We start from the raw sequence: 25,623 nt of genomic DNA, 5'->3' as shown, positions 1-25,623 counted from the left end.
CAACAAAATGTAGAATAAGTCAAGGGGTATGAATACTTTCAAGGAGTATGAATACTTTCAAGGCACTGTAGACAATGATCCCTCCTGCCTCCACCTGTTCCAGCCTTAGCAGTTGCCCAGATCAGCAGTTGTGCGTGGTGGCTTTGTGCGCCTTAAGGAGAAGACGTTGTTTACCAGCACTCATATTGCCGCCACCCTACTGCAGCCATGCCATTCCATGCCAGCCTTTTATCGCAGGTGAAGTCACCCACTGCTTTGACAGCCAGAGAAGCACTTTATGTTCCCCTTCCCTCTCATACTTACCACCCTACAGAGAACAGAAGTGAGTTATGACATAACAAACTAAATGAAAGCCTCTCTGGTCAGTGGTGGCTCCCTATATGGTGCTGTTTAAGAATTTGACGGGAAATGTTAACACATTAATTTCCTGTGGGCTTTATCAATTGACGACAAGAGAGTAGGAGCTATACTGTTTTGTTCCTGTGAAATAAATCATTTGTATTATTTACAGCTGACTTTCCATGAAAACGCATTTCAGATACAACGCTCAATGCGCTCGTAAACATACACACATACATACATACACACACACACCGTAACTACTATGCTCACCAATAGCTTTTTCATTTTTGTTTAAATGTTGAGTGGTATTCGTATCAATGTGGCCAAAGGAAGGTGGTGTGTTCAGCGTTTCTTGTTGTCAAACCAGTCTATGAATAAGTCAAACGGAACATCCTTTTTCAATGAGTGATGGGTCGGACTTTACAATCATTGCTTTTTTTTTGGTGTTTGACCACACTCCCCCCCTATCCAGATGCCCAAGGTACAATACCGCTCCAACTGTAAGCCCTCCACCTTTGCCTACCCTCCGGCCCTGGAGGTGCCCAAGGAGAAAGAGAAGGAGAAGGTGAGAGTTCCCCAATGGCGAAAGGATGTCACATTGTTTTGATCAGTTGAAGTCATATTTGCTGCTACTCTGAATGCTGCCATTCTGAATGAAGTTTCCTCAGCCGAGATCAATTTCTTGGAGGGTTTTGTTATTAGTGTCCCTTTTTGTCTCATTTTAATTTCATTACCATGTTCACAGTCTGAGACCAAGTTATTTTAACGTAATAGAAAAATGGGGTATTTTGTGGTTCAGGCGTTCTAAGAAGTTTTCTGATCGGCCTCAGTGCCTAAAGTATTGTTTTACCTTTCTTTGCAATACTCCCTTCATTTAGTCTCTCACTCCCTCTTTCTCCATGAAAGGTGTCTACTGCTGTTCTCTCCATCACAGCCAAGGCTAAGAAGAAGGAAAAGGAGAGGAAGGAGAAAGAGGAGGATAAGATGGAAGTGGTGAGTGTGTGGAAACAAAACCCATCCTTTTACGATGGCGAGACCACTTTCTATTATTTATTTTATTGTTTAACTTCAAATGTAGTCTTAGTTTCTTTGTAGTTGTTTTCAACTATCCTCAAGCAAGAATCCTGTAGCCCCCGTACCAAACAGAGCTCTGCTCATATTGAACAGCCTATTGAGGAACGGTCCGTGTAATTGATAGTGAGGTGCTAATGGTTCACAGACCTGAACCACAGTCTGAGACGTTTTGGGCCCGGTACCAGGGCTCTTTAAAGGGGTAGTTCACTCCAAATCCATAAACTGCTTATCAATTTCTTACCTCAGAAGTCATGTCCAGGCACATAGACTAAATCAAATCTAATCACATTTTATTGGTCACATACACATGGTTAGTAGATGTTAATGCGAGTGGTGCGAAATGCCTGTGCTTCTAGTTCCGACTACTGCAGAGAAGACCATTTCAAAGGTAAGAAAACGATAAATTAAAATGTGAGTGAACTCTCCCTTTAAAGTAGCAGTTATTATGAAATGAGGGAACTATCCCTTTAAGGAGCAGCTAGTTCTCAGCATTGGCAGGGTCCCACAGCCCCTCTCTCCACTGATGTGACTAACTCACCCAGCTGGAATACACCAAACAAATCAAATTGTATTTGTCACATGCTTCATAAACAACAGGCGTAGACAAACTGTGAAATGCTTACTTGCGGGTCCTTTTCCAACAATGTAGAGTAAAAAAATATATATATGTTGGAAAAGGACCCGCAATAGTGAAGACATCAAAATTTGGAAAAAACACATATAGAATAATGTAGTTACCAAAAAAAGTGTTAAACAATGTTTTATATTTGTGATTCTTCAAAGTAGCCACCCTGTGCCTTGATGACAGCTTTGCACACTCTTGGCATTCTCTCAACCAGCTTCATGAGGTAGTCACCTGGAATGCATTTTATTTAACAGGTGTGCCTTGTCAAGTTCATTTGTGAATTTCTTTCCTTCTTAATGCGTTTAAGCAAATCATTTGTGTTCTGACATGGTTGGGGTGGTATGCAGAAGATAGCACTATTTGTTAAAAGACCAAGTCCATATTATGGCAAGAACAGCTCAAATAAGCAAAGAGAAATGACAGTCCATCATTAAGACATGAAGGTCAGTCAATTGCGTAACATTTTAAAAACTTGAAAGTTTCTTCATGTGGAGTCGCAAAAACCATCAAGTGCTTTGATGAAAAATAGCTCTCATGAGGACCGCCACAGGAAAGAGGATGCAGAGGATAAGTTCATTAGAGTTAACTGCACCTCAGATTGCAGCCTAGATAAATGCTTCACAGAGTTCAAGCAACAGACACATCTCAATATGTGATTCAAGCCTTCATGGTCGAATTGCTGCAAAGAAACCACTACAAAAGGACACCAATAAGAAAAAGAGACTTGCTTGGGCTAAGAAACACATTAGACCGGTGGAAATCTGTCCCTTGGTCTCGTGAGTCCAAATTGGAGATTTTTGGTTCCAACCGCTGTGTCTTTGTGAGACGCAGAGTAGGTGAACGGATGATCTCCGCATTTGTTGTTCCCACCGTGAAGCATGGAGGAGGTGTGATGGTGAGGGGGTGCTTTGCTGGTGACACTGTTGCTGATTTATTTAGAATTCAAGGCACGCTTAACCAGCATGGCTACCACAGCATTCTGCAGCAATATGCCATCCCATCTGGTTTGCGCTTAGTGGGCCTATCATTTGTTTTTCAACAGGACATTGACCCAAAACACACCTCCAGTTTGTGTAAGGGCTATTTGGCCAAGAAGGAGAGTGATGGAGTGTTGCATCAGATGACCTGGCCCCCACAATCACCAGACCTCAACCCAATTGAGAGGGTTTTAGATGAGTTGGACCGCAGAGTGAAGGAAAAGCAGCCAACAAGTGCTCAGCATATGTGAGAACTCCTTCAAGACTGTTGGAAAAGCTTCCTCATGAAGCTGGTTGAAAGAATTCCAAGAGAATGCAAAGCTGTCATCAAGGCAAAGCGTGGCTACATTGAAGAATCTCAATATAAAAACAAATATTTTGGTTAATTGAACACTTTTATTTTGGGTTACTACATGATTCCATATGAGTTATTTCATAGTTTGTCTCCACTATTATTCTACAATGTAGAAAGAAAAAAAAGAGGAAAAAAATAAACTTTTGAAAGAGTAGGTGTGTCCAAACTTTTGACTGGTACTGTATAAATTAAAAAATGTGGGTTCACAGTGCAGATCGAACCGAGGTCCCAGTACCGAACGGTACTGATACGTGTACCGTTATGCACCAGTATTGCTTTTAGTAGGATGTCGACCACAGGGCATTATCGCCATGTTTGGTTTCATGTCCTCGTTGAGGAATGGCTTTGCGATCTGAGGCGAAGTTGGATCGTCTTATTTTGATTGATTGGGCTTGCTGTCATCAAGGTTAACGAGAAGGGCCTTATGTTATATCAGTGTTTTAGTTTAGCCATTTTCTCACACAAACACTGTATGGGAGTGTTTGTTCTGCAGTAAACACACACACAGACAAACAGGTGTGCTGATACGAGTCGCTGCACCCACTAGCGTCAGACAGTGCAGGGCTTCCTGGAGCAGCCGGTTCCACACATGCATGGTAGAGGCCTGGGCAGGGAACAGATGAGGCAGGGATAGGTAACACCGGGAGGGCATACATAGAATGACAGGTCAGGTACTGATAAGTGCCACAAGGTTTGTTTGTTTATTTGGATCTTTTACAGAAGCATCAGCTACTCTTCCTGGGATCCACAAAAATGCAAAACATGACGAGTAACAAAACGCTGATGCACTGATAGACGAGGACAGTCACAGAAATGTAAAATACAAACAATACTGAACAACAATTATACAAACAATGCATAAAACAATTGTGTGTGCATGCATTTGTGTGTGTTCTCAGTCCCTGCCATACCATTTAGATATTTAATCTGTTTTTTTAAGGCAATTTTGCTGTTTTCTTGAGTAATTGGAGACGGAAGGAAGTTCCGTACGATCATGGCTCTATATAATACTGTATGTTGCCGTGAATTCTGTTTGGACTTGGGGACTGTGAAGAGACCCCTGGTGGCATGTATTGTGGGCTATGTGTGGTTGTCTGAGCTGAATGTTCTTTGATTATGTAGACAATCTGGAATATTCATTGCAGTAATATTTCTCATGAAAACTGGCATGAATGTTAGTTCTGTGTGTGCAGTTAAGGGCAAGACGTGCCAGCTGCAACTTTACTAAGTTTTCCATTGCTGCACTTGACCATATTAACAGACAGTAATCAAAATGGGACAGATCAGAGCCTTAACATCTAGTACAGTTGATTTGTGTCAACTTTTGATAAGACATACCCCTTCCCATCTTCACAACAAATTTGTTAATATGACTTGACCAATATAATTGAACATTCAATGTTATATCTAGGAGTTTAGCTTCCTCAATTTGCTCAATGGTTACACCCGTTATGCACAACTAGGGCTGTAGCGGTCACAAAATGTCTTTAGCCGGTGATGGTCAAGTAAATAACTGTCGGTCTCACTGTAAATTATGTTAATTAACAAACACATTTAGCATCTCCTGGCTTCCACACACAGCCTTCCACACACCGATGTCTAATAAATGTAATATAGCCTACACCTTCACAATAAATCCATTATTTGTTTTAGTTGGGTCGAGGAAAAAAACGTAGCCTATTTCAGAACAGAATAGCATACTCTGAGTCGTCCTTATGTTTTGTCCTGATCTGGCTATGCCATATGGCTGTGGGCTAAACAAGTTAATTTAGCAGACAAGCTTTGCTTAGAATTCCGTGGCATTATTTTATAGTATGAAGAATACAATTGAACAAAGCTGAATAAAATAGAAACAATATTTTCTCCAAACGATTTGAGGGAGTGCTCACATGCAGCTATTCTTTTGTTGAGCGGTTAACAAAGAAATAGGTACTCCTATATGCTTAATTTAGAGTTATTAATGTAACTTTAGTTGTTCTACAAACGTTGGGCTATATGTTTTGATTTTTAATACACTGCAAGGCTGCATGATGCAACTTGAATGATGATTTGAAAAAAGTTGCTTGAAAGGCATGAGCTCTGCTTTGTTTTATTTGCGCAGGCTTTACACACTTAATCAATCAAATCAAATGCATTTATTACGCCCTTTTTACATTAGCTGATGTCACAAAGTGCTGTACAGAAACCCAGCCTAAATCCCCAAACAGCAAGTAATGCAGAAGTAGAAGCACTGTGGCTAGGGAAAACTCTCTAGAAAGGCCGAAACCTAGAGAGGAACCAGTCTGAGACGTGGCCAGTCCTTTTCTGGCTGTGCCGGGTGGAGATTATAACAGAAGATGTTCATCGATGACCAGCAGGGTCAGATAATAATCACAGTGGTTGTAGAGGGTGCAACAGGTCAGCACCTCAGGAGTAAATGTCAGTTGGCTTTTGAAAGCCGATCATTCAGAGTTAAGAAGAGACAGCAGGTGCGGTAGAGAGTCCAAAACAGCAGGTCCGGGACAAGGTAGCACATTCAGTGAACAGGTCAGGGTTCCATAGCCGCAGGCAGAACAATTGAAACTGGAGCAGCAGCATGACCAGGTGGACTGCGGACAGAAAGGAGTCATCAGGCCAGGTAGTCCTGAGGCATGGTCCTAGGGCTCAGGTCCCCCGAGAGAAGAGAGAAGGAGAAAGCAAAAGAGAGAGAATTAGAGGGAGCATACTTCAATTCACACAGGACACCGGATAAGACAGGAGAAATACTCCAGATATAACAGAATGACCCTAGCCCCCCGACACACAAACTATTTCAGAATACATACTGGAGGCTGAGACAGGAGCTTAGTCTCTCGTTCACAATTTGGGGATGCAACTGCGTGCATCCTTACCTAATTCCGAAGTGCATATTGAAGATATTGGAAGAACGGTCCACATTTTACTTTTCGTCGGCCAACAAGATGAGTAGGCCTAACGAACAGCAAAAGCACTAGCCTTTGTCAGTCTACTATCCCCCATAGTACAAAAGTTGACCTATTCTGTGTGAGAAATAAATATTACAAACATAGCCTGGGACAGTTGTGGGATGCGATAATTACTACTAGCATCAACAAAAACTTTAACGCAATGTGGCTGATGCAGAATGTTCAGCTGTAAATGTTGATAAACTATTAGGCTATTTCTTCACATTATTATAAAATTATTTTCACCAAACTTGAAACTCACGTGCTGCTTATTTATGCCAGTTAGGTTCTACACCCCTTGAAAAAGCGGATAAATGTGCAAAATTTTTATTTATTTGGCCACTTTATCAAAAACATATATAGGCCTATGGGCTAGGTTCCATGAGGTTTGTGACTGATTTGAAAAGTAAAAAGAAATAGGCTTTGTTTCTTGCCTTATGCTGGGCGTCGTTCACAAGTGATAATATATAATTCACATGACAGGCTAATATTGTCACCCACCAGACTATTGTTGATTTAATATTGTCTTTACATATACTAAATAATATGTGTGAAATTTGTTTTGATTTAGAATGGACCATTATCATGCACCTGTCTCGAAACAGGGGCAGTGGGAAAAAATGCATGTCATCTATGCACTTAAATAGGTAATGGAGGAGGCTTTCCCATAGTTCATTTTCATGCCAGCCAGGTAGGCTGTTGTAAAGATAAGCAATGTGCTTAATATTAGGAAAGTTGAGAAATAAATATATTAGGCCTAGCATATAGAAAGCTGTTGGGATCCTCTTTTTTTTTATTTTTTTTTATTGTCCATCACTCTGTTTCTCTCACAATTGCATAGCCTATAGAAATGTTGCGCAACATGAGCTCATGGGTTCCCATGAAGTGTTTGATTAGATTTTCGATTGCATTTGCATTAATGTCAGAGTGATTAGAGGGACAATAGAGTGCTGAGTACCAGGCAGTTAGCAAGTTTGGTAGGCTACTAATGACCATCAGCAGCATCAGAGCTTGGAGAAGCCGATTTGCCGTGACTAAGCGGTCACGTCGAATTTGACTGCCTACATGACTCGTGAAAGCTGGTGTGGGGGTAATACGGTCACCGCAACAGCCCTATGCACAACTCCAGTTGAGGGTTAGTTCTTGGATAATATTTTGAACCAAATAAACTCAGCAAAAAAAGAAACATCCCTTTTTGAGGACCCTGTCTTTCAAAGATAATTTGTAAAATCCCAACTAACTTCACAGATCTTCAATGTAAAGGATTTAAACACTGTTTCCCATGCTTCTTCAATGAACCATGAACAATTAATGAACATGCACCTGTGGAACGGTCGTTAAGACACTAACAGCTTACAGACGGTAGGCCATTAAGGTCACAGTTATGAAAACTTAGGACACTAAAGGGGCCTTTCTACTGACTCTGACAAACACCAAAAGAAAGATGCGCAGGGTCCCTGCTCATCTGCGTGAACGTGCCTTAGGCATGGTGCAAGGAGGCATGAGGACTGCAGATGTGGCCAGGGCAATAAATTGCAATGTCCGTACTGTGAGACGCCTAAGACAGCGCTACAGGGGCACGGGACGGACAGCTGATCGTCCTCGCAGTGGCAGACCACGTGTAACACCACCTGCACAGGATCGGTACATCTGAACATCACACCTGCGGGACAGGTACAGGATGGCAACAATTGCCCAAGTTACATCAGGAACGCACAATCCCTCCATCAGTGCTCAGACTGTCTGCAATAGGCTGAGAGAGGCTGGACTGAGGGCTTGTAGGCATGTTGTAAGGCAGGTCCTCACCAGACATCACCGGCAACAACGTTGCCTATGGGCACAAACCCACCGACGCTGGACCAGATTAGGACTGGCAAAAAGAGCTCTTCACTGACAAGTGGCAGTTTTGTCTCACCAGGGATGATGGTCAGATTCGTGTTTATCGTTGAAGGAATGAGAGTTACACCGAGGCCTGTACTCTGGAGCGGGATCGATTTGGAGGTGGAGGGTCCGTCATGGTCTGGTGCAGTTTGTCACAGCGTCATCGGACTTAGCCTGTTTGTCATTGCAGGCAATCTCCATGCTGTGCGTTACAGGGAAGACATCCTCCTCCCTCATGTGATACCTTTCCTGCAGGCTCATCCGGACATGACCCTCCAGCATGACAATGCCACCAGCCATACTGCTTGTTTTGTGTGTGATTTCCTGCAAGACAGGAATGTCAGTGTTCTGCCATGGCCAGCGAAGAGCCCGGATCTCAATCACATTGAGCACGTCTGGGATCTTTGAATCGGAGGGTGAGGGCTAGGGCCATTCCACCCCTGAAATGTCCAGGAACTTGCAGGTGCCTTGGTGAAAGAGTGGGGTAGCATCTCACAGCAAGAATGGGCAAATCTGGTGCAGTCCATGAGGAGGAGATGCTCTGCAGTACTTAATGCAGCTGGTGGCCACACACAGCTAGTGGTTAGAGCGTTGGACTAGGAACCGGAAGGTCGCAAGTTCAAATCCCAGAGCTGACAAGGTACAAATCTGTCATTCTGCCCCTGAACAGGCAGTTAACCCACTGTTCCTAGGCTGTCATTGAAAATAAGAATTTGTTCCTAACTGACTTGCCTAGTTGAATAAAGGTAAAATAAAAATTAAAGATACTGACTGTTACTTTTGATTTTGACACACACACACACACACACACACACACACACACACCCTTTTGTTCAGGGACACATAATTCCATTTCTGTTAGTCTTGTTCAGTTTGTCTCAGTTGTTGAATCTTGTTATGTTCCTACAAATATTTACACATGTTACGTTTGCTGAAAATAAATGCAGTTGACAGTGAGAGGACATTTCTGTTTTTTGCTGAGTTTACAATGCTTTTAGTTTTATATGTATTTAATACCAAGTTATTGTTAATCACCTATGCTGATACTGACTAACTCCTTATTTAAAATTTCAGTGAGCTCACTGTCTGTAGGTGCTGACATGTTGTGTGGATTCATTCTAGCTTTGCGTAAGACCAGTGGCAAATCATTTGTAAAAAATTAAGAGTGCTGTACATATCTGATGTTCTAAGAACTTCAATTGACGAACACTCTCCAACCATGTGATGGCAGGTGATGTAAAGCCAATATTATTAAAGGCTACCCTGAAATCTAACAATACAGCTCCAGCTATCATCTTATTATCCATTTACTTCAACCAATCATCTGTCAATGCAGTACAAGTTGAATGCCCTTATCTATATGCATGTTGAAAGTCAGTAGTTGTTCTCTGAAACATAGCATTTTGTTTGGTCAAACACAATTCTCTCCATCAGTTTACTAAGAACAGACATCAAACTGATAGGGTGGCTGTTAGAGCCAGCAACAGGTGCTTTGCTGTTTTTTTTGGGCAGTGAAATTAGCTTCCTTCCACACCTGTGGACACACTCCTTTAGATTTTGGTTAAATATATAGCAAATAGGGGTAGCAATACAGCTGTCATCAAGGTTGTCTATACCTGGTGGCTGATCATTATTGATGGATAACAATAGTTTCCCCACCTCTGCCACACTAACTTGACCAAAAGAAAGTGTGTCCATTTCAGAGAAATGGAAAGTCACCCACTAAAAAAAGGCAGGCCAAAGAAGCTTGTAATAGGAACTTAATTTTCATGTTGCTCCCCTCACAGGACCTTGTACCATTCAATAACTCAGACCTGACACAGTGTCTTATAGAGGGGGAGTTTGTTGTATTGTTTGGATAGCCGAACAGTGAGATTGTCTTGCGCGGGGCGCTGCAAATAGCCTAACAAATCACTGTCCACCAAGTGCAACAGATAAGGTGTATGTATCACACATCTCAAAATCAACACATCTTCCAGAGTTGAAACTTCGGTTGTCGGGAAACGTGTGACATGAAAAGCCCACTTTATTTCGGAGTTACGGTCATTGACATCTATTGTATCATCCAATGCATTTTGTAGTCACTGAGTCATGGGTTTTCCTCAGGAAGAGGAGGGGAAAACGCTTAGCATTGTTTGGGTTTGTTGGACTCTCAGGAGGTACAGGAGGCTGAGAAGGAGAAGAAAGATGAGGAGAAAGCGAAAGAGAAGAAGAAGGAGCCCGAGCCCAACTTCCAGCTGATGGAAAACCCAGCCAGAGTGATGCCCGCCCAGCTCAAAGTGCTCAACATGCCCGAGACGTGCCGCTACCAGCCCTTCAAACCGGTACGTACTGTTGGTGTGTGTTTGCAATTTTTTTTTTTTTTTTTTAAGTGTGTTTCTGGGTCCAGCAATGAAGCTGTCTTTTTATCAGCCATCTTTTATTTCTATTCAGTCTGAGATTTATAACCCTTGGTTGTTTGGTTTTGGACCGTATATCTGACCCCTATCATCACCCACTGAGTCTTAACGTTGCCGGCATTAAACCACTGAACTCTGGCACCGCGCAAAGTGTTGACAGGTTTCCACAATAAATAAAATGAGATGTATGCATTATGCAGTCACCCGCACACTTAACGTAATCCCACTCCTATAACAAGGAGCATTGTCTGGTTACGTGTAAAATCAACACAAGTCGAGCTAAGACCAATCATCGTGGGTAATATCATGTGACACAGGTGCCTCTTTGCTCTCGTCGATCTTCTAAAACATTACACATTTTGTTTTTTGTATGCAACCTTGAGAGGTATTTTTTTGAAATGTAACCTTTATTTAGCTAGGCAAGTCAGTCAAGAACAAATTCTTATTTACAATGACGGCCTACCCCGGCGACGCTGGGCCAATTGTGCACCACCCTATAGGACTCCCAATCACGGCCGGATGTGATGCAGCCTGATTTCGAACCAGGGACTGTAATGATGCCTCTTGCCATGAGATGCAGTGCCTTAATGCCTCTTGCCATGAGATGCAGTGCCTTAGACCATTGCACCACTTGGGAGTATTGTTGCTTAATCTATTGTTGCGGGGTCAGGGTGTGCCTCCGACAGAATGTCCCTCCATATCGTAACTATTTAATTTCACCTGTTCCATAGAAGGCAATCAGTTCCAAAGACCTTGTAGTGTGGTCTGTAAGTAGTTTAGTGTTAGCTTAGCTGCCCAGTGATAATGTAGGCGTTAGAATCAAGCCTGTGCATTGCTCACCATGCCAGGCGCTTTAGTGTGGACCTGAAATGCTGTGTATGACTGAGGCAACCATCTCAAAATCCTCACAGGCAGACCGAGAGACTGAAAAAATACCTGTTTCTTGCAGCCACGATAAATCCCTTCACTGTTATCCATCACCTCGTCTGTGGATCGTTTTGAGAGATCTCCACTCACTTCTCGGCTTCAGAGATTTACGTAGACATGAGCCTTCGGTGAAACCTTGTCAAATGTGTCCAATTATTGCATAAGCCTGCTAGTCAGTGTTGACAGTGGAGAGTGGGTGAGATTTAAACAGTATGAGGTGCAGTGTGTTCTCTTGAGTTGAGATTATTGTGGGGCAGGTGGGTGATGTTTGATGGGGTGTACTGATCAGTCGGGGAGGCAGACAAGGTGTTGGGTGTTAACACAGCACGACACCGCCCTTGAGATCAAAAAGACGCTCGTCATTGGTCAAACAGCCTACAGTTGCTCATGCCATTGGTCCATGTCCACTGTCTGTCTTCAGCTGCACACTGGTGGCATCATCATCATGAAAGACACCAGTGAGGAAGATGAGGAGCTGGTGGAGTCCGTCTCCGCCCACGGCCCAAAGATCGAGGAGGAGGAACAGGAGCCAGAGGCCCCTGAGTCCTTTGAGTACATCGATGAGTGAACGCCCTCCGGGTAAAAAGGTATGTATGTGTTTTACACCAGTGTTTATCAAATGATGGATCTGGATCCATTGATGGTTCGCAGGTAATTCGTAATGGGTTCTCTCTGAAAGAGTGGGTGCTGGTTAGAAACCGGTGTTGTTGACCAAAAGCTGTAGATGGGTCACATTGCTCAAATATTTTAGAAACGCAACCCCATTGGATCTGTAGCCTAGTGGTACATACAGTGACCATTCTTACCCTCAAACTTTCTCAGGATCAAGCTGCCTGAATATTTAATATTACCTTGTAATTTGCTATACAGAGCAGTGAGGCAGTCCCAGACAGAGTGGCTCTGCCCCATAGCAGAGAGAGATAATGGTACAGTGCAGGTCTTTGGGTTTTTGTTCCCATGCCTAACCTGGCTCGCACCCATCAGTGCATATGGAATGTGAACAATACTGCCATTTTCCCTGAGGGCAAACCCTCCATCTGTAATGGCAGTAATTGCACAGCAAACAGTGAGCCGAGATAGATTGTTTTGTCCGTTTTGGCCATCAGCACACTTATGTCTGTCTTGGTCCCAATTACTTCACATGAAGGGCTTGTACAACATGTAAAAAAAAAATGTTTTTCAAATTAGGGCATTTAGATAGTGTCATGCCTTTTGGGATTAGAAATGCTCCTGCCCTGCATGTAAGAGGATTTGAAATACACACCACAGTGGACATCTTAATTAATTGTCATAATGAAAATCTTTAAATTATCATATTGAAAAGCATCATTTAAGGAAAAGAAAGGAAAAGAAATCTGAACAAAATATAAACGCAACATGCAACAATTTCAAAGATTTTACTGCGTTACAGTTCATATAAGGAAATCAGTCAATTGAAATAAATTCATTAGGCCCTAATCTATGGATTTCACTTGACTGGGAATACAGATATGCATATGTTGATTAGAGGTCGACTGATTAATCGGAATAGCCAATTTAATTTGGGCCGATTTCAAGTTTTCATAACAATCGGCATTTCTGGACACCGATTATGGCTGATTACATTGCAGTCCACGAAGTGACTGCGTGGCAGGCTGACTACCTGTTATGCGAGTGCAGCAAGGAGCCACGGTAAGGTGCTAGCTAGCATTAAACGTATCTTATAAAAAAATCAATCTTAACATAATCACTAGTTAACTACACATGGTTGTTGATATTACTAGTTTATCTCGCTTGTCCTGCGTTGCATATAATCGATGCGGTGCCTGTTAATTTATCATGGAATCATAGCCTACTTTGCCAAATGGGTGATTTTAACAAGCGCATTCGCAAAAAAAAGCACTGTCGTTGCACCAATGTGTACCTAAACCATAAACATCAACGCCATTTTTAAACCTGCATATTTAGTTAATATTGCCTGCTAACGTGATTTTATTTTAACTAGGGAAATTGTGTCACTTCTCTTGCATTGATGTGCAAGCAGAGTCAGGGTAAATGCAGCAGTTTGGGCCGCCTGGCTTGTTGCGAACTGTGAAGACTATTTCTTCCTAACAAGACAGCCAACTTCGCCAAACGGGGGATGATTTAACAAAAGCGCATTTGCGAAAAAAGCACAATCGTTGCACTAATGTACCCTAACAATAAACATCAATGCCTTTCTTAAAATCAATACACAGAAGTATATATTGTTTAAACCTGCATATTTAGCTAAAAGAAATCCAGGTTAGCAGGCAATATTAAACTCAGGAAATTGTGTCACTTCTCTTGCGTTCATTGCGCCAGAGTCAGGGTATATGCAACAGTTTGGGCCCTGGCTCGTTGCAAACTAATTTGCCAGAATTATACGTAATTATGACATACATTGCACAACCTTCAATGTTAACAGGAATATTTAGACTTATGTATGCCACCCGTTAGATAAAATACGGAACTATTCTGTATTTCACTGAAAGAATAAACGTTTTGTTTTCAAAACGATAGCTTCCGGATGTTACCATATTAATGACCTAAGGCTCGTATTTCTGTGTGTTATTATGTTATAATTAAGTCTACGATTTGATAGAGCAGTCTGAGTGGTGGCAGGCAGTAGCAGGCTCATAAGCATTCATTCAAACAGCACTTTTGGAAGAACAGATTGTCCCAAATAAAACAAAATAAATTGTTCTGAAGTGTCTGTCTTATATCTGAGATATAACAAAGATCAGGAAGCTATTTGTATTTATATATATTTATTTAACCCATCTCCATATATACTTAAATTCATTTTTTTAAACTGGTACAGGGGACCTTCACACAAGTATTGTGGGGGTGGTGGGCGTCCTAGAACAAAACAACTGATATGCACGTGTTCGTGAGAGATTAGTGTGTAACCCAAACTGTTCAGACACTACAGACAGAAGTTGGCAGATTGGCTGAACCGACTTCAGAAGAGTCCAGTGACGCTTGTGGGGGTCTTAGAGCAAAATGGAGAATACCATCGTGTTCATGGGAATTCTCATAATAGTTTGTAGGCCAAACCGTTTGGACGCTTTAGACTTTTTTGTGAGAAGACCGGTTTTTGGGACGTCTCATGGTCTGACCAGTCTAGCACTGCCACCTTTTGCAGCAGATGCGGAAGGGTGATATCGGCGGATGTGGTGGATTGAGATGCAGCCCATGCAACAACAAAAAACATCTCTAGATTTCCACAGGGACGGACATTGTAGGAGAAGGGTTAATAAAGATATAAAGATAGATAGATAGGCCTTAATTACCATAACTTTCTTGTAAAAACAAGCAACGAATTAGGTGTTTTGTGATCAAACGCAGCCTATTCAGGTCGTATCCTTCTAACTGCTCTGGCCTTTCTATTCCACAGGTGGCGTTACGAGGCTTCTACAGGAAGAATCTTGACATCCCAGCATGCATTACTTTGTCCCCCCTCCGTCCCTCTTTTACACGTTCCTGTCCTGGCCACCTGTTTCAGACAGGGAATGTTTTACATTATCTTGTTAAATGGTCTAATTTTCTGTTAGTACAATAAAATTTAAAATATATATATATATATATATATATATATATTGTTCCTGCATGTGCTGCGTGTACGTAGCGTAATCCCTCTAATCCTACACATATAGGCTGGTTTACATTCTCTCAGCAGTTTTTCCTCATCAGCCGGGCCGCCACAGCCTGCCATTATTCCGCCCAGTTTAGCTTATTCCTTACCATATCAAGGGCTTGATGATACACACAGTCACATTGAATTTACAAGGATATACTCACCTACGCTTAGACATACAGGTCTAATTAATAAAAACAGACATCACAAGTGAGGTTTTTGGCTGCATAATGCAAGCTGTTAACACTTGATGGAAAGACAACTAACTAAATGAGGCTGTTTCTAATTGGCACAGGGTATTTATATTTCCCCAGTTGGTTTTGGTTTTATTTGTTTATATGGAAGACTGTGGGATTCCAGTTGGGGGTATGGAGGCAACGTTTGATATTTAACATGAGAAGCAACTGTTAAGACTTAAAGGTAATTTGTATTTAATGAGTGGCTGCTGATAAAATGTGCCCTCTTTATTCCATTGCCATCTGGGGAAGAGATGAGTTCTCTTGAAATGTCACTGGGCCAGAATGAATGAAGTAAGTGTGGAAAGAAATTCCACAAATTAACTTTTAACAAGGCAATTGAAATGCATTCCAGGTGTCTGCCTCATGAAGCTGGTTGAGAGAATGCCAAGAGTGTGCAAAGCTGTCATCAAGGCAAAGTGTGGCTGGCTACTTAAAAAAATCGAAAATATATTTAGATAACACTTTTTTTGGTTACTACATGTTTCCATATGTGTTATTTCATAGTGTTGATGTCGTCACTATTATTCTACAATGTAGAAAATAGTAAAAAAAGAAAAAGAAAAACCTGTGAATGAGTAGGTGTCCAAACTTATGACTGGTACTGTATATTTCACCTAATTTTAATGTTGTCATAAAGAGCACATGTTCACCTTCATAAAAAAAATAATGTTTTCCCATGAAGAGGTAAAAAAAATACTTAGTGCCAAATTAACATGGTTGATGATTTAACCTTAAATCACCAATAAATCCCCTTGTGACAGGGAATGGAAGCTTGTTGTGTGCAACAGTGGGTGGCAATTGAATGCAAGCTTCAAAAATATGTAATTGTAAAACCCAGCTAGCACAGTGGATCTGGGCCGATTCAGGCTGAGAGTCATGTGGCTCGAGTCTGGGCTGCCTCCGGCAGTATTACTTAAGGCTAGGATGCAGGGATTGAGCTCAGGCCGATTCCGGTGAGAGTTATCTTGCCCAAATGTACAGTTGAAGTCGGAAGTTTACATACACCCTAGCCAACTACATTTAAACTCAGAACTCAGTTTTTCACAATTCCTGACATTTAATCAGAGAAGAAATTCCCTGTCTTAGGTCAGTTAGGATCACCACTTTAAGAATGTGAGATGTTAGAATAATTGTAGAGTAATTTTATTTCTTTCATCACATTCCCAGTGGGTCTGAAGTTTACATCCACTCAATTAGTATTTGGTAGCATTGCCACAAGCCTCCCACAATGAGTTGGGTGAATTTTGGCCCATTCCTCCTGACAGAGCTGGTGTAACTGAGTCAGGTTTGTAGGCTCGTACATGCTTTTTCAGTTCTGCCCCAAACTCTTCTACAGGATAGAGGTCAGGGCCTTGTGATGGCCACTCCAATACCTTGACTTTGTTGTCCTTAAGCCAGTTTGCCACAACTTTGGAAGTATGCTTGGGGTCATTGTCCTTTTGGAAGACTCATTTGCGACCAAGCTTTAACTTGCTGACTGATGCCTTGAGATGTTGCTTCAATATATCCGCACAATTTTACTCCCTCGTGATGCCATCTATTTTGTGAAATGCACCAGTCCCTCCTGCAGCAAACCACCCCCACAACATGATGCTGCCACCCCCGTGCTTCACGGTTGGGATTTTTTTCCTCCAAACATAACAATGGTCATTATCGCCAAACAGTTCTATTTTTGTTTCATCAGACCAGAAGACATTTCTCCAAAAAGTACGATCTTTGTCCCCATGTGCAGCTGCAAACCGTAGTCGGGCTTTTTTCTGGCAGTTTTGGAGCAGTGGCTTCTTTGCTAAGCCTTTCAGGTTATGTCGATATAGGACCCGTTTTTACTGTGGATATAGATACTTTTGTACCTGTTTCCTCCAGCATCTTTACAAGGTCCTTTGCTGTTGTTCTGGGATTGATTTGCACTCTTCGCATCAAAGTATGTTCATCTCTAGGAGACCGTCTTCGTCCGGAGCGGTATGACGGCTGCGTGGTCCCATGATGTTACTGCTTACTATTGTTTGTACAGATGAACATGGTACCTTCAGGCGTTTGGAAATTGCTCCCAAGGACTTGTGGAGGTCTACAAAAAAAAAATTCTGAGGTCTTGGCTGATTTTCTTTTGATTTTCCCATGATGTCAAGCAAAGAGGCAGTGAGTTTGAAGGTAGGCCTTGAAATATTCACAGGTACACCTGCAAAAGACTCAAATTATGTCAATTAGCCTATCAGAAGCTTCAGAAGCCATGACATTTTCTGGAATTTTCCAAGCGGTTTAAAGGCACAGTCAATTTAGTGGATGTAAACCCACTGGAATTGTGATACATTGATTTATAAATAAAATAATCTGTATGCAAACAATTGTTGGAAAAATTACTTATGTCATGCACAAAGTAGATGTCCTAACCGACTTGCCAAAACTAGTTTGTTAACAAGAAATTTGTGGAGTGGTTGAAAAACAAGTTTTAACGACTCATACTTAAGTGTATGTAAACTTCCGACTTCAACTGTATATATTACTTGGGGCTCGGGCCGATTCTGGTGAGGGCTATCTGGCCCAGAGGTATTACTTGGGGCTCGGGCCAATTGGGGCTACTCTCTGGCAGATGATTACATGGGCTGCTTTATTTAATTAACATTTATTTATTTTCTCATTGTTTCTGTGGTCAAAAAATACAATTAGCATTTAAATTAAATTCTTTAGTCCTGTGTAGTATTTTGATACATCGTGCAAGGCAATTGATAAGCATTACAAACTTTGTGGAAGGAACTTCCAGAGTGGCACAGCGGTCTAAGACACTGTGTCGCAGTGCAAATGCTGGTTCAAGATCTGTGCCGGTCGCAACCGGGAGACCCATGAGGCGACGCACAATTGTCCCAGCTTCGTCAGAGTTAGGGGAGGGTTTGACCGGCTGGGATGTCTTTGTCCCATCGCGCTGTTGCGACTCCTGTGGCGAGCTAGACTCATGCACGCTGACACGGTCACCAGGTGTATGGTGTCTCCTCCGAAACGAAATGTTTTTTTTTTGTGGATGGGTATAATTTATATGTACAATAGTAATTTTTAAAATTACTAAATTGGGTAATTTTGTATACATTTGCTTAAATTTGCATCGGGCCGTTTCTGGGGGGACTCTGGTAAGATGCCGGCAAAGTCGGCTGAATTCCGGTCAACGGAAACGTCCCGATGTACATGGGCCGATTCTGGGCAGTCATTCATTTTGATTCCGGGCTGAGTCCGACACCCGGTTCTGGGCCGATTTCAATCAGTTCCGGCCCCCCGGAATTAAAAAAATTATATATTTCACCATTATTTAACCATGTAGGCCAGTTGAGAACAAGTTCTCATTTACAACTACGACCTGGCCAAGATAAAGCAAAGCAGTGCGACAAAACAACACGGAGTTACACATAAACATACAGTCAATAACACAAAATAGAAAAATCATTGTACAGTGTGTGCAAATGTAGAAGAGTAGGGAGGTAGGCAATAAATAGGCCCTAGAGGCAAAAATAATTACAATTTAGCATTAATACTGGAGTGATAGATGTGCAGATGATGATGTGCAAGTAGAGATACTGGGGTGCAAAAGAGCAAGAGGGTAAGTAATAATATGGGGATGAGGTAGTCGGGTGTGCTATTTACAGATTGGCTGTGAACAGGTACAGTGATCTGTAAACTGCTCAGACAGCTGATGCTTAAAGTTAGAGAGGGAGATCTAAGAGTCCAGCTTCAGAGATTTTTGCAATTCATTGGCAGCAGAGAACTGGAAGGAAAGGCAGCCAAAGGAAGTGTTGGCTTTGGGGATGACCAGTGCAATATACCTGCTGGAGCGCATGCTATGGGTGAGTGTTGCTATGGTGACCAGTGAGCTGAGATAAGGCGGGGCTTTACCTAGCAAGGACTTATAGATGACCTGGAGCCATTGGGTTTGGTGACGGATAAGTTGTGAGGGCCAGCCAATGAGAGCATACAGGTCGCAGTGGTGGGTAGTATATGGGAATTTGGTGACAAAACGGATGGCACTGTGATAGACTACATCCAGTTTGCTGGAAAAGGGCCGCTTCTGGGCTGGGTCCTCATTGCTAGCTTGGCAGGGTTGACGTGATATGCTCGATCAGCTCAGTTTCCCACCAGAAAATGTTAAAGAAGAGTAAAACCAGCTCACCTGCTTTCACACTATGATTTATAAATGTTCGATGTTTCTACTGAGAATAGTTCTGCCGTTATTCCACCATAATTTGCAAATAAATTCATAAAAAATACTACAATGTGATTTTCTGGATTTCTTTTCTAATTTTGTCCGTCATAGGTGAAGTGTACCTATGATGAAAATTACAGACCTCATCTTTTTAAGTGGGACAACTTGCACAATTGGTGGCTGGCTAAATACTTTTTTGCCACACTGTATGAGATGAGTAATTTAGGGTTTGTAAACATAAAAGTGGCATAGTTTAAAGTGGCGAGTGATGATACATTTTTTACATCAATTTCCATTATTAAAGTGGCTGGAGTTGAGTCAGTATGTTGGCAGGAGCCACTCAATGTTAGTGGTGGCTGTTTAACAGTCTGATGGACTTGAGATAGGTGTTTTTCAGTCTCTCGGTCCCTGCTTTGATGCACATGTACTGACCTTACCTTCTGGATGATAGCGGGGTGAACAGGCAGTGGCTCGGATGGTTGTTGTCCTTGATGATCTTTATGGCCTTCCTGTGACATCAGGTGGTGTAGGTGTCCTGGAGGGCAGGTAGTTTTCCCCCAGTGATGCGTTGTGCAGACCTCACTATCCTCTGGAGAGCCTTACGGTTGTGGGCGGAGCAGTTGTCGTACCAGGCGGTGATACAGCCCGACAGGATGCTCTTGATTGTGCATCTGTAAAAGTTTGAGTGCTTTTGGTGACGAGCCAAATTTCTTCAGCCTCCTGAGGTTGAAGAGGCACTGCTGCGCCTTCTTCACAATGCTGTCTGTGTGGGTGGACCAGTTCAGTTTGTCTGTGATGTGTATGCCGAGGAACTTAACTTACTACCCTCTCCACTACTGTCCAGTCGATGTGGATAGGGGGGGGGGGTGCTCCCTCTGCTGTTTTCTGAAGTCCACGATCATCTCCTTTGTTTTGTTGATGTTAAGTATGAGGTTATTTTCCTGACACCACCCTCCGAGGGCCCTCACCTCCTCCCTGTAGGCCGTCTCGTCATTGTTGGTAATCAAGCCTACCACTGTAGTGTTGTCCGCAAACTTGATGATTGAGTTGGAGGCGTGCATGGCCACGCAGTCGTGGGTGATGGGAGTACAGGGGAGGGCTCAGAACGCACACTTGTGGGGCCCCAGTGTTGAGGATCAGCGGGGTGGAGATGTTGTTACCTACCCTCACCACCTGGGGGCGGCCCGTCAGGAAGTCCAGTACCCAGTTTCACAGGGCAGGGTCGAGACCCAGGGTACTATGGTGTTAAATGCTGAGATGTAGTCGATGAACATTCTCACATAGTTATTCCTCTTGTCCAGATGGGTTAGGGCAGTGTGGTTGCGATTGCGTCGTCTGTGGACCTATTGGGGCGGTAGGCAAATTGGAGTGGGTCTCAGGTGTCAGGTAGGGTGGAGGTGATATGGTCCTTGACTAGTCTCTCAAAGCACTTCATGAGGACGGAAGTGAGTGCTACTGGGAGGTAGTCGTTTAGCTCAGTTACCTTAGCTTTCTTGGGAACAGGAACAATTGTGGCCCTCTTGAAGCATGTGGGGACAGCAGCTGGGATAAGGATTAATTGAATATGTCCGTAAACACACCAGTCAGCTGGTGTGCACATGCTCTGAGGACGCGGCTGGGGATGCCGTCTGGGCTTCCAGCCTTCCGATGGTTAACACGTTTAAATGTTTTACTCACATCGGCTGCAGTGAAGGAGAGTCCGCAGGTTTGTTAGCAGGCCGTGTCAGTGGCACTGTATTGTTCTCAAAGCGAGCAAAAAAGTTATTTAGTCTGTCTGGGAGCAAGACACCCTGGTCCGCGACGGGGCTGGTTTTCTTTTAGTAATCTGTGATTGACTGTAGACCCTACCACATACCTCTTGTTTCTGAGAATTGCGACTCTACTTTGTTTCTATACTGACGCTTAGCTTGTTTGATTGCGTTGCGGAGGGAATAGCTACACTGTTTGTATTCGGTAATGTTTCCGGTCACCTTGCCCTGGTTAAAAGTAGTGGTTCGCGCTTTCAGTTTCGCTCGAATGCTGCCATCAATCCATGTTTTCTGGTTTGGGAATGTTTTAATAGTTGAGGGGGTACGACATCGCCGATACACTTTCTAATGAACTCGCTCACCGAATCAGTGTATTCGTCAATGTTGTTGTTGGACGCAATGTGGAACATACCCTAATCCACGTGATCGAAGCAGTCTTGAAGCGTGGAATCAGATTGGGATTGGGATCCGATCCATTGTCCTAGGTGGTGGGCAAAATACAGGATCCGCATTGGAAAAGTCGTATTCCTGGTCGTAATGATGGTGAGTTGATGTTGCTCTTATATTCAGTAGTTCCTCCTGACGATATGTAATGAAACCTAAGATTACTTGGGGTACCAATGTAAGAAATAATTTGTAAAAAAAAAAAAAAATACTGCATAGTATGGAATGCGAAGCGAGGTGGCCATCTCTGTCGGCGCCGGAAGTTTTACGTCTGAGGCAGACACATTTCATATGCTCAGAATGACAAAATGGATCTCTTTACATAGCCTTTCTCCCCTTGTCTATAGGAGGGACGCACGCTGTTTAAATGGCTCAATTGTTGATTTAGACGTTCACAGATTGACTATCACTAATGTATGTTTGGTAAAGTAAAAGGTTAAATATTTTAGGTAGATGTTCCTGAAACAGATTAACTATATATGGACATTTTCTAAAGTATGAAATGCTTATTCATTCACCCCCCCCCCCAAAAAAAAATATTTTATCACATCTTTTATGTACTAGATTATATGGGTTGAAAAGTTTTTTTTCTTCTTCTCAGATGTGAATGAACAATTCCAGGTGAAAGCCATAGGTCATAGCTTTCTAGGGGGTGGGGGAACACTACTACATTAATAAAATATTACCCTATTGCTAGATTGATGACTAAAGCCATAGTGAAACAGTGCAAAACGTCTGTCAGCTCGTTGAGGGACGGACGTAAATGCCACACTAATCACATGTAATGTATAATCGTCTTCAGAAATGACAGTCAAATCCCCAATATAACTAGGGCTTTACAATGATGGTGAAAACCTGAATAAATGGGTTGAAATCTTATTAGAAGTCAGAGGGTACACGGAGGGACATGTCAAAATGCTGAATTTTGATTTATTGAGTTCTAAATGTGGTCTATTTTAATGGACACTTCATGTAATATAACAGGCTTTTAAAATGCAATATTGGAGCACAGTTTATACTTAAAATATCAAAGGGATTCAAAAGGCACTCTTTTTGAGGAACGACTGAAATGCATGTTTATTATGGAGGGAATGTTAAGCTTTTGGGAAATGATAATAATGGGCAGTTTTTCTGCATGATATGGAACTCTGGGGATAAAAGTATTGGTACTTAAATTTGTATCCATAAAAACTAGTGGAAAAGTCCAGTGCTACTCGTCAAATCCCATTAATGAAATGGCTTGTCAGTAATATTACCAGTGTTTTTGGTCCAGATATTGAGTCATGGATGTCTTCATAATAGCCTTTTATTGAGAGTGAGAGTTCCTCATTCCTAAATCTTTACTCATGTGAATCCGGTCTCTATTCTTTTTGAGGTACAGTTGCTATCATCATTCACCATCTTGGAATACACAACTAATGAGATTGGAGATGCCTCCCTTAACAACTGGACTATCGAAAGTCTGTTCTATTTATAGACTGAGCTAGTCACATGGGCCAAATTGTGGGTTTGAGGGGTATACCTAACCTCAAACAACACAGGACGCTATAACACCCTGTACTCCCCAACTGACAGGAGGAAATGTTTAGTCACACTATGCGCCTGCCTTCTCTCCACCCTGTTTCCCAAAGATGAGCAGACTGCCAACGTTCCCGAATGTCTGTTCTATGCGGGAGGGATATTGTAGATTTAGGGGGGGAAAAAGTGGAAAATCATCTCAATTCCTGGAAGAAACTCATACATTTTAAATAGTTAACATTGACTTTAATGTTTATTTCAGCTTTGCTTGTTTTCTTCTGCCTCAACATCCTGTCCTTGGCGCTCACTTGTCTGACCAAGTAATTGAACAGAGTAATGACGTGTGCACACAAACAATCTCCGTAATCACTTAAGTAATCAACCTTTTTATAACCCCAGTATTGCCACATGGAATAATTCTATAGGTTCTATAATTCTATATCACCTCTAACCATGACCTTGTTCTGTGACTTCATGAACTCTTCCTGTAACCAAGTTCTAAACCAGGAACTTGTCTTTATGAATCAATATCCAGAGCAACAATCGGCCTTTTCTAAAATTGGTGGGTTATGGGGCCAAAATCACAACACCATACAAGGCGGAAAAAAATAATTCTGAGGTTGTGTCCAGCCAGGCCAAGCTGTGAACCCTGGGGAGAAGTTATGGGCAGGCAGTAGACCGGTGCATCCAGTGCCTGTCACCAAACTGACAAACAAATGTGGGCAGGGGAGGAGAAATGGAAGGAAAGAGTAGCACTGTGCATACCTTCTCGCCCGTGTAGTCACCATCTGCTGGAACATTGGTGAGTAAGTGTCGATGAAAGGATGGTGGCTCAACAGCATACTCATGTTGTTTAGGCAAACGAGCAGACCCACCAGATCAGCATGGGCCAGTATTCTTCGGAGAGGAGGGTTGTGAAATTGAGTGTGTGGCTATGGAGCTGAATGTAGGGTCCCAGCATATTCACTTGACTTATGGGCCAGCAAGTGACGTGTAGGTGGTTCATGGGACTCTGGACAGGGCAGACTGTTTTGACTCCTCTTGACGGTGTGACCTGGTTGATGACTTGAGATGGGGTGGGATGTTGTGGATCTTGGCTGATGTGGCCTGGTATCTCTGATAACTAGAGGGCAGAGTGCATCGGACATCATCAAGAAAAACATGAAGAGATGACACATCATGAAGTGATGATAGCACGAAACTGCATGCTCATCATGCTGAGGTTTGTTTGCATGCCTGCATCATCATTTCTTCTGAAGGACTTGGCTAGTGTTCTTCACATGAAAACAAAATTGAGCCATGCATACTTACTTTATCCCCAGTTACAATAAACGTGCAACTGAGTTCAGTGCTCTTCTTTAACCTGGAGCTTTTTCACTGGAGGTTACGGCCTAGTTTGCATCACAAGAGTGGCTGTGCTCACGCGAGCTAGCTTTCCCTTGTTTATGAAGGGCTTACAGTGCATTCAAAGTATTCAGACCCCTTTACTTTTTCCACATTTTATGTGAAAGCCTTATTCTAAAACGGATTAAATTGGATTTTTTTCGCTCATCAATCTCCACATAATGACAAAGCAAAAAATAGTTTTGTTGCAAAATACCCTTCACTCAGTACTTTGTTGAAGCACTTTTGGCAGCAATTATAGCCTCGGGTCTTCTTGGGTACATACTTGGCACACCTGTATTTAGGGAGTTTCTCCCATTCTTCTCTGCAGAACCTCTCAAGAACTGTCAGGTTGGATGGGGAGCGTCGCTGCACAGCTATTTTCAGATCTCTCCAGAGATGTTCTCTCCAGAGATGGGCCACTCAAGGACAGTCAGACAGGTCCCAAAGCCACTCCTGCGTTGTCTTGGCTGTGTGCTTAGTGTCATTGTCCTGTTCGACTGGGGTGAGGTCCTGAGCACTGTGGAGCAAGTTTTCATCAATGATCTCTGTACTTTGCTCCATTCATCTTTCCCTCGATCCTGACTAGTCTCCCAGTTCCTGCCACTGAAAAACATCCCCACAGCATGACGCTGCCACCACCATCCTTTACCGTAGGGATTGTGCCAGGTTTCTTCCAGATGTGACGCTATGCATTCAGGCCAAAGAGTTCAATCTAGGTTTCATCAGACCAGAAAATATAGTTTCTCATGGACTGAGAGTCCTTTAGGTGCCTTTTGGCAAACTCCAAGTGGGCTGTTATGTGCCTTTTTTACTGAGGAGTGGCTTCCGTCTGACCACTCTACCATAAAGGCCTGATTGGTGGAGTGCTGCAAAGATGGTTCTCCTTCTGGAAGGTTCTCCCATCTCCACAGAGGAACTCTGGAGCTCTGCCACCTGGGTTTGGTGG

General features: G+C 42.6%; 1 protein-coding gene across 1 annotated transcript in view; it reads left to right on the top strand.

Moving 5' to 3' along the window:
* The window catches only part of LOC135512535 (26S proteasome non-ATPase regulatory subunit 1), a 107,133-nt gene extending 92,017 nt beyond the window's left edge, over positions 1-15,116 (top strand). Inside the window, exons 21-25 of the mRNA XM_064934658.1 lie at positions 815-907; positions 1,249-1,335; positions 10,353-10,520; positions 11,944-12,109; positions 14,920-15,116. Coding sequence (XP_064790730.1) covers positions 815-907; positions 1,249-1,335; positions 10,353-10,520; positions 11,944-12,090 — 495 coding nt within the window. The 3' untranslated portion in view covers positions 12,091-12,109; positions 14,920-15,116. The remainder of the gene's footprint in view (positions 1-814; positions 908-1,248; positions 1,336-10,352; positions 10,521-11,943; positions 12,110-14,919) is intronic.
* Positions 15,117-25,623: the final 10,507 nt, after the last annotated feature.

Source organism: Oncorhynchus masou, chromosome 24 (assembly GCF_036934945.1).
Source record: "Oncorhynchus masou masou isolate Uvic2021 chromosome 24, UVic_Omas_1.1, whole genome shotgun sequence".
Taxonomy (NCBI): domain Eukaryota; kingdom Metazoa; phylum Chordata; class Actinopteri; order Salmoniformes; family Salmonidae; genus Oncorhynchus; species Oncorhynchus masou.
The sequence above is the reverse complement of the archived record's forward strand: the minus strand, read 5'-3'. Positions and strand labels throughout refer to the sequence as shown.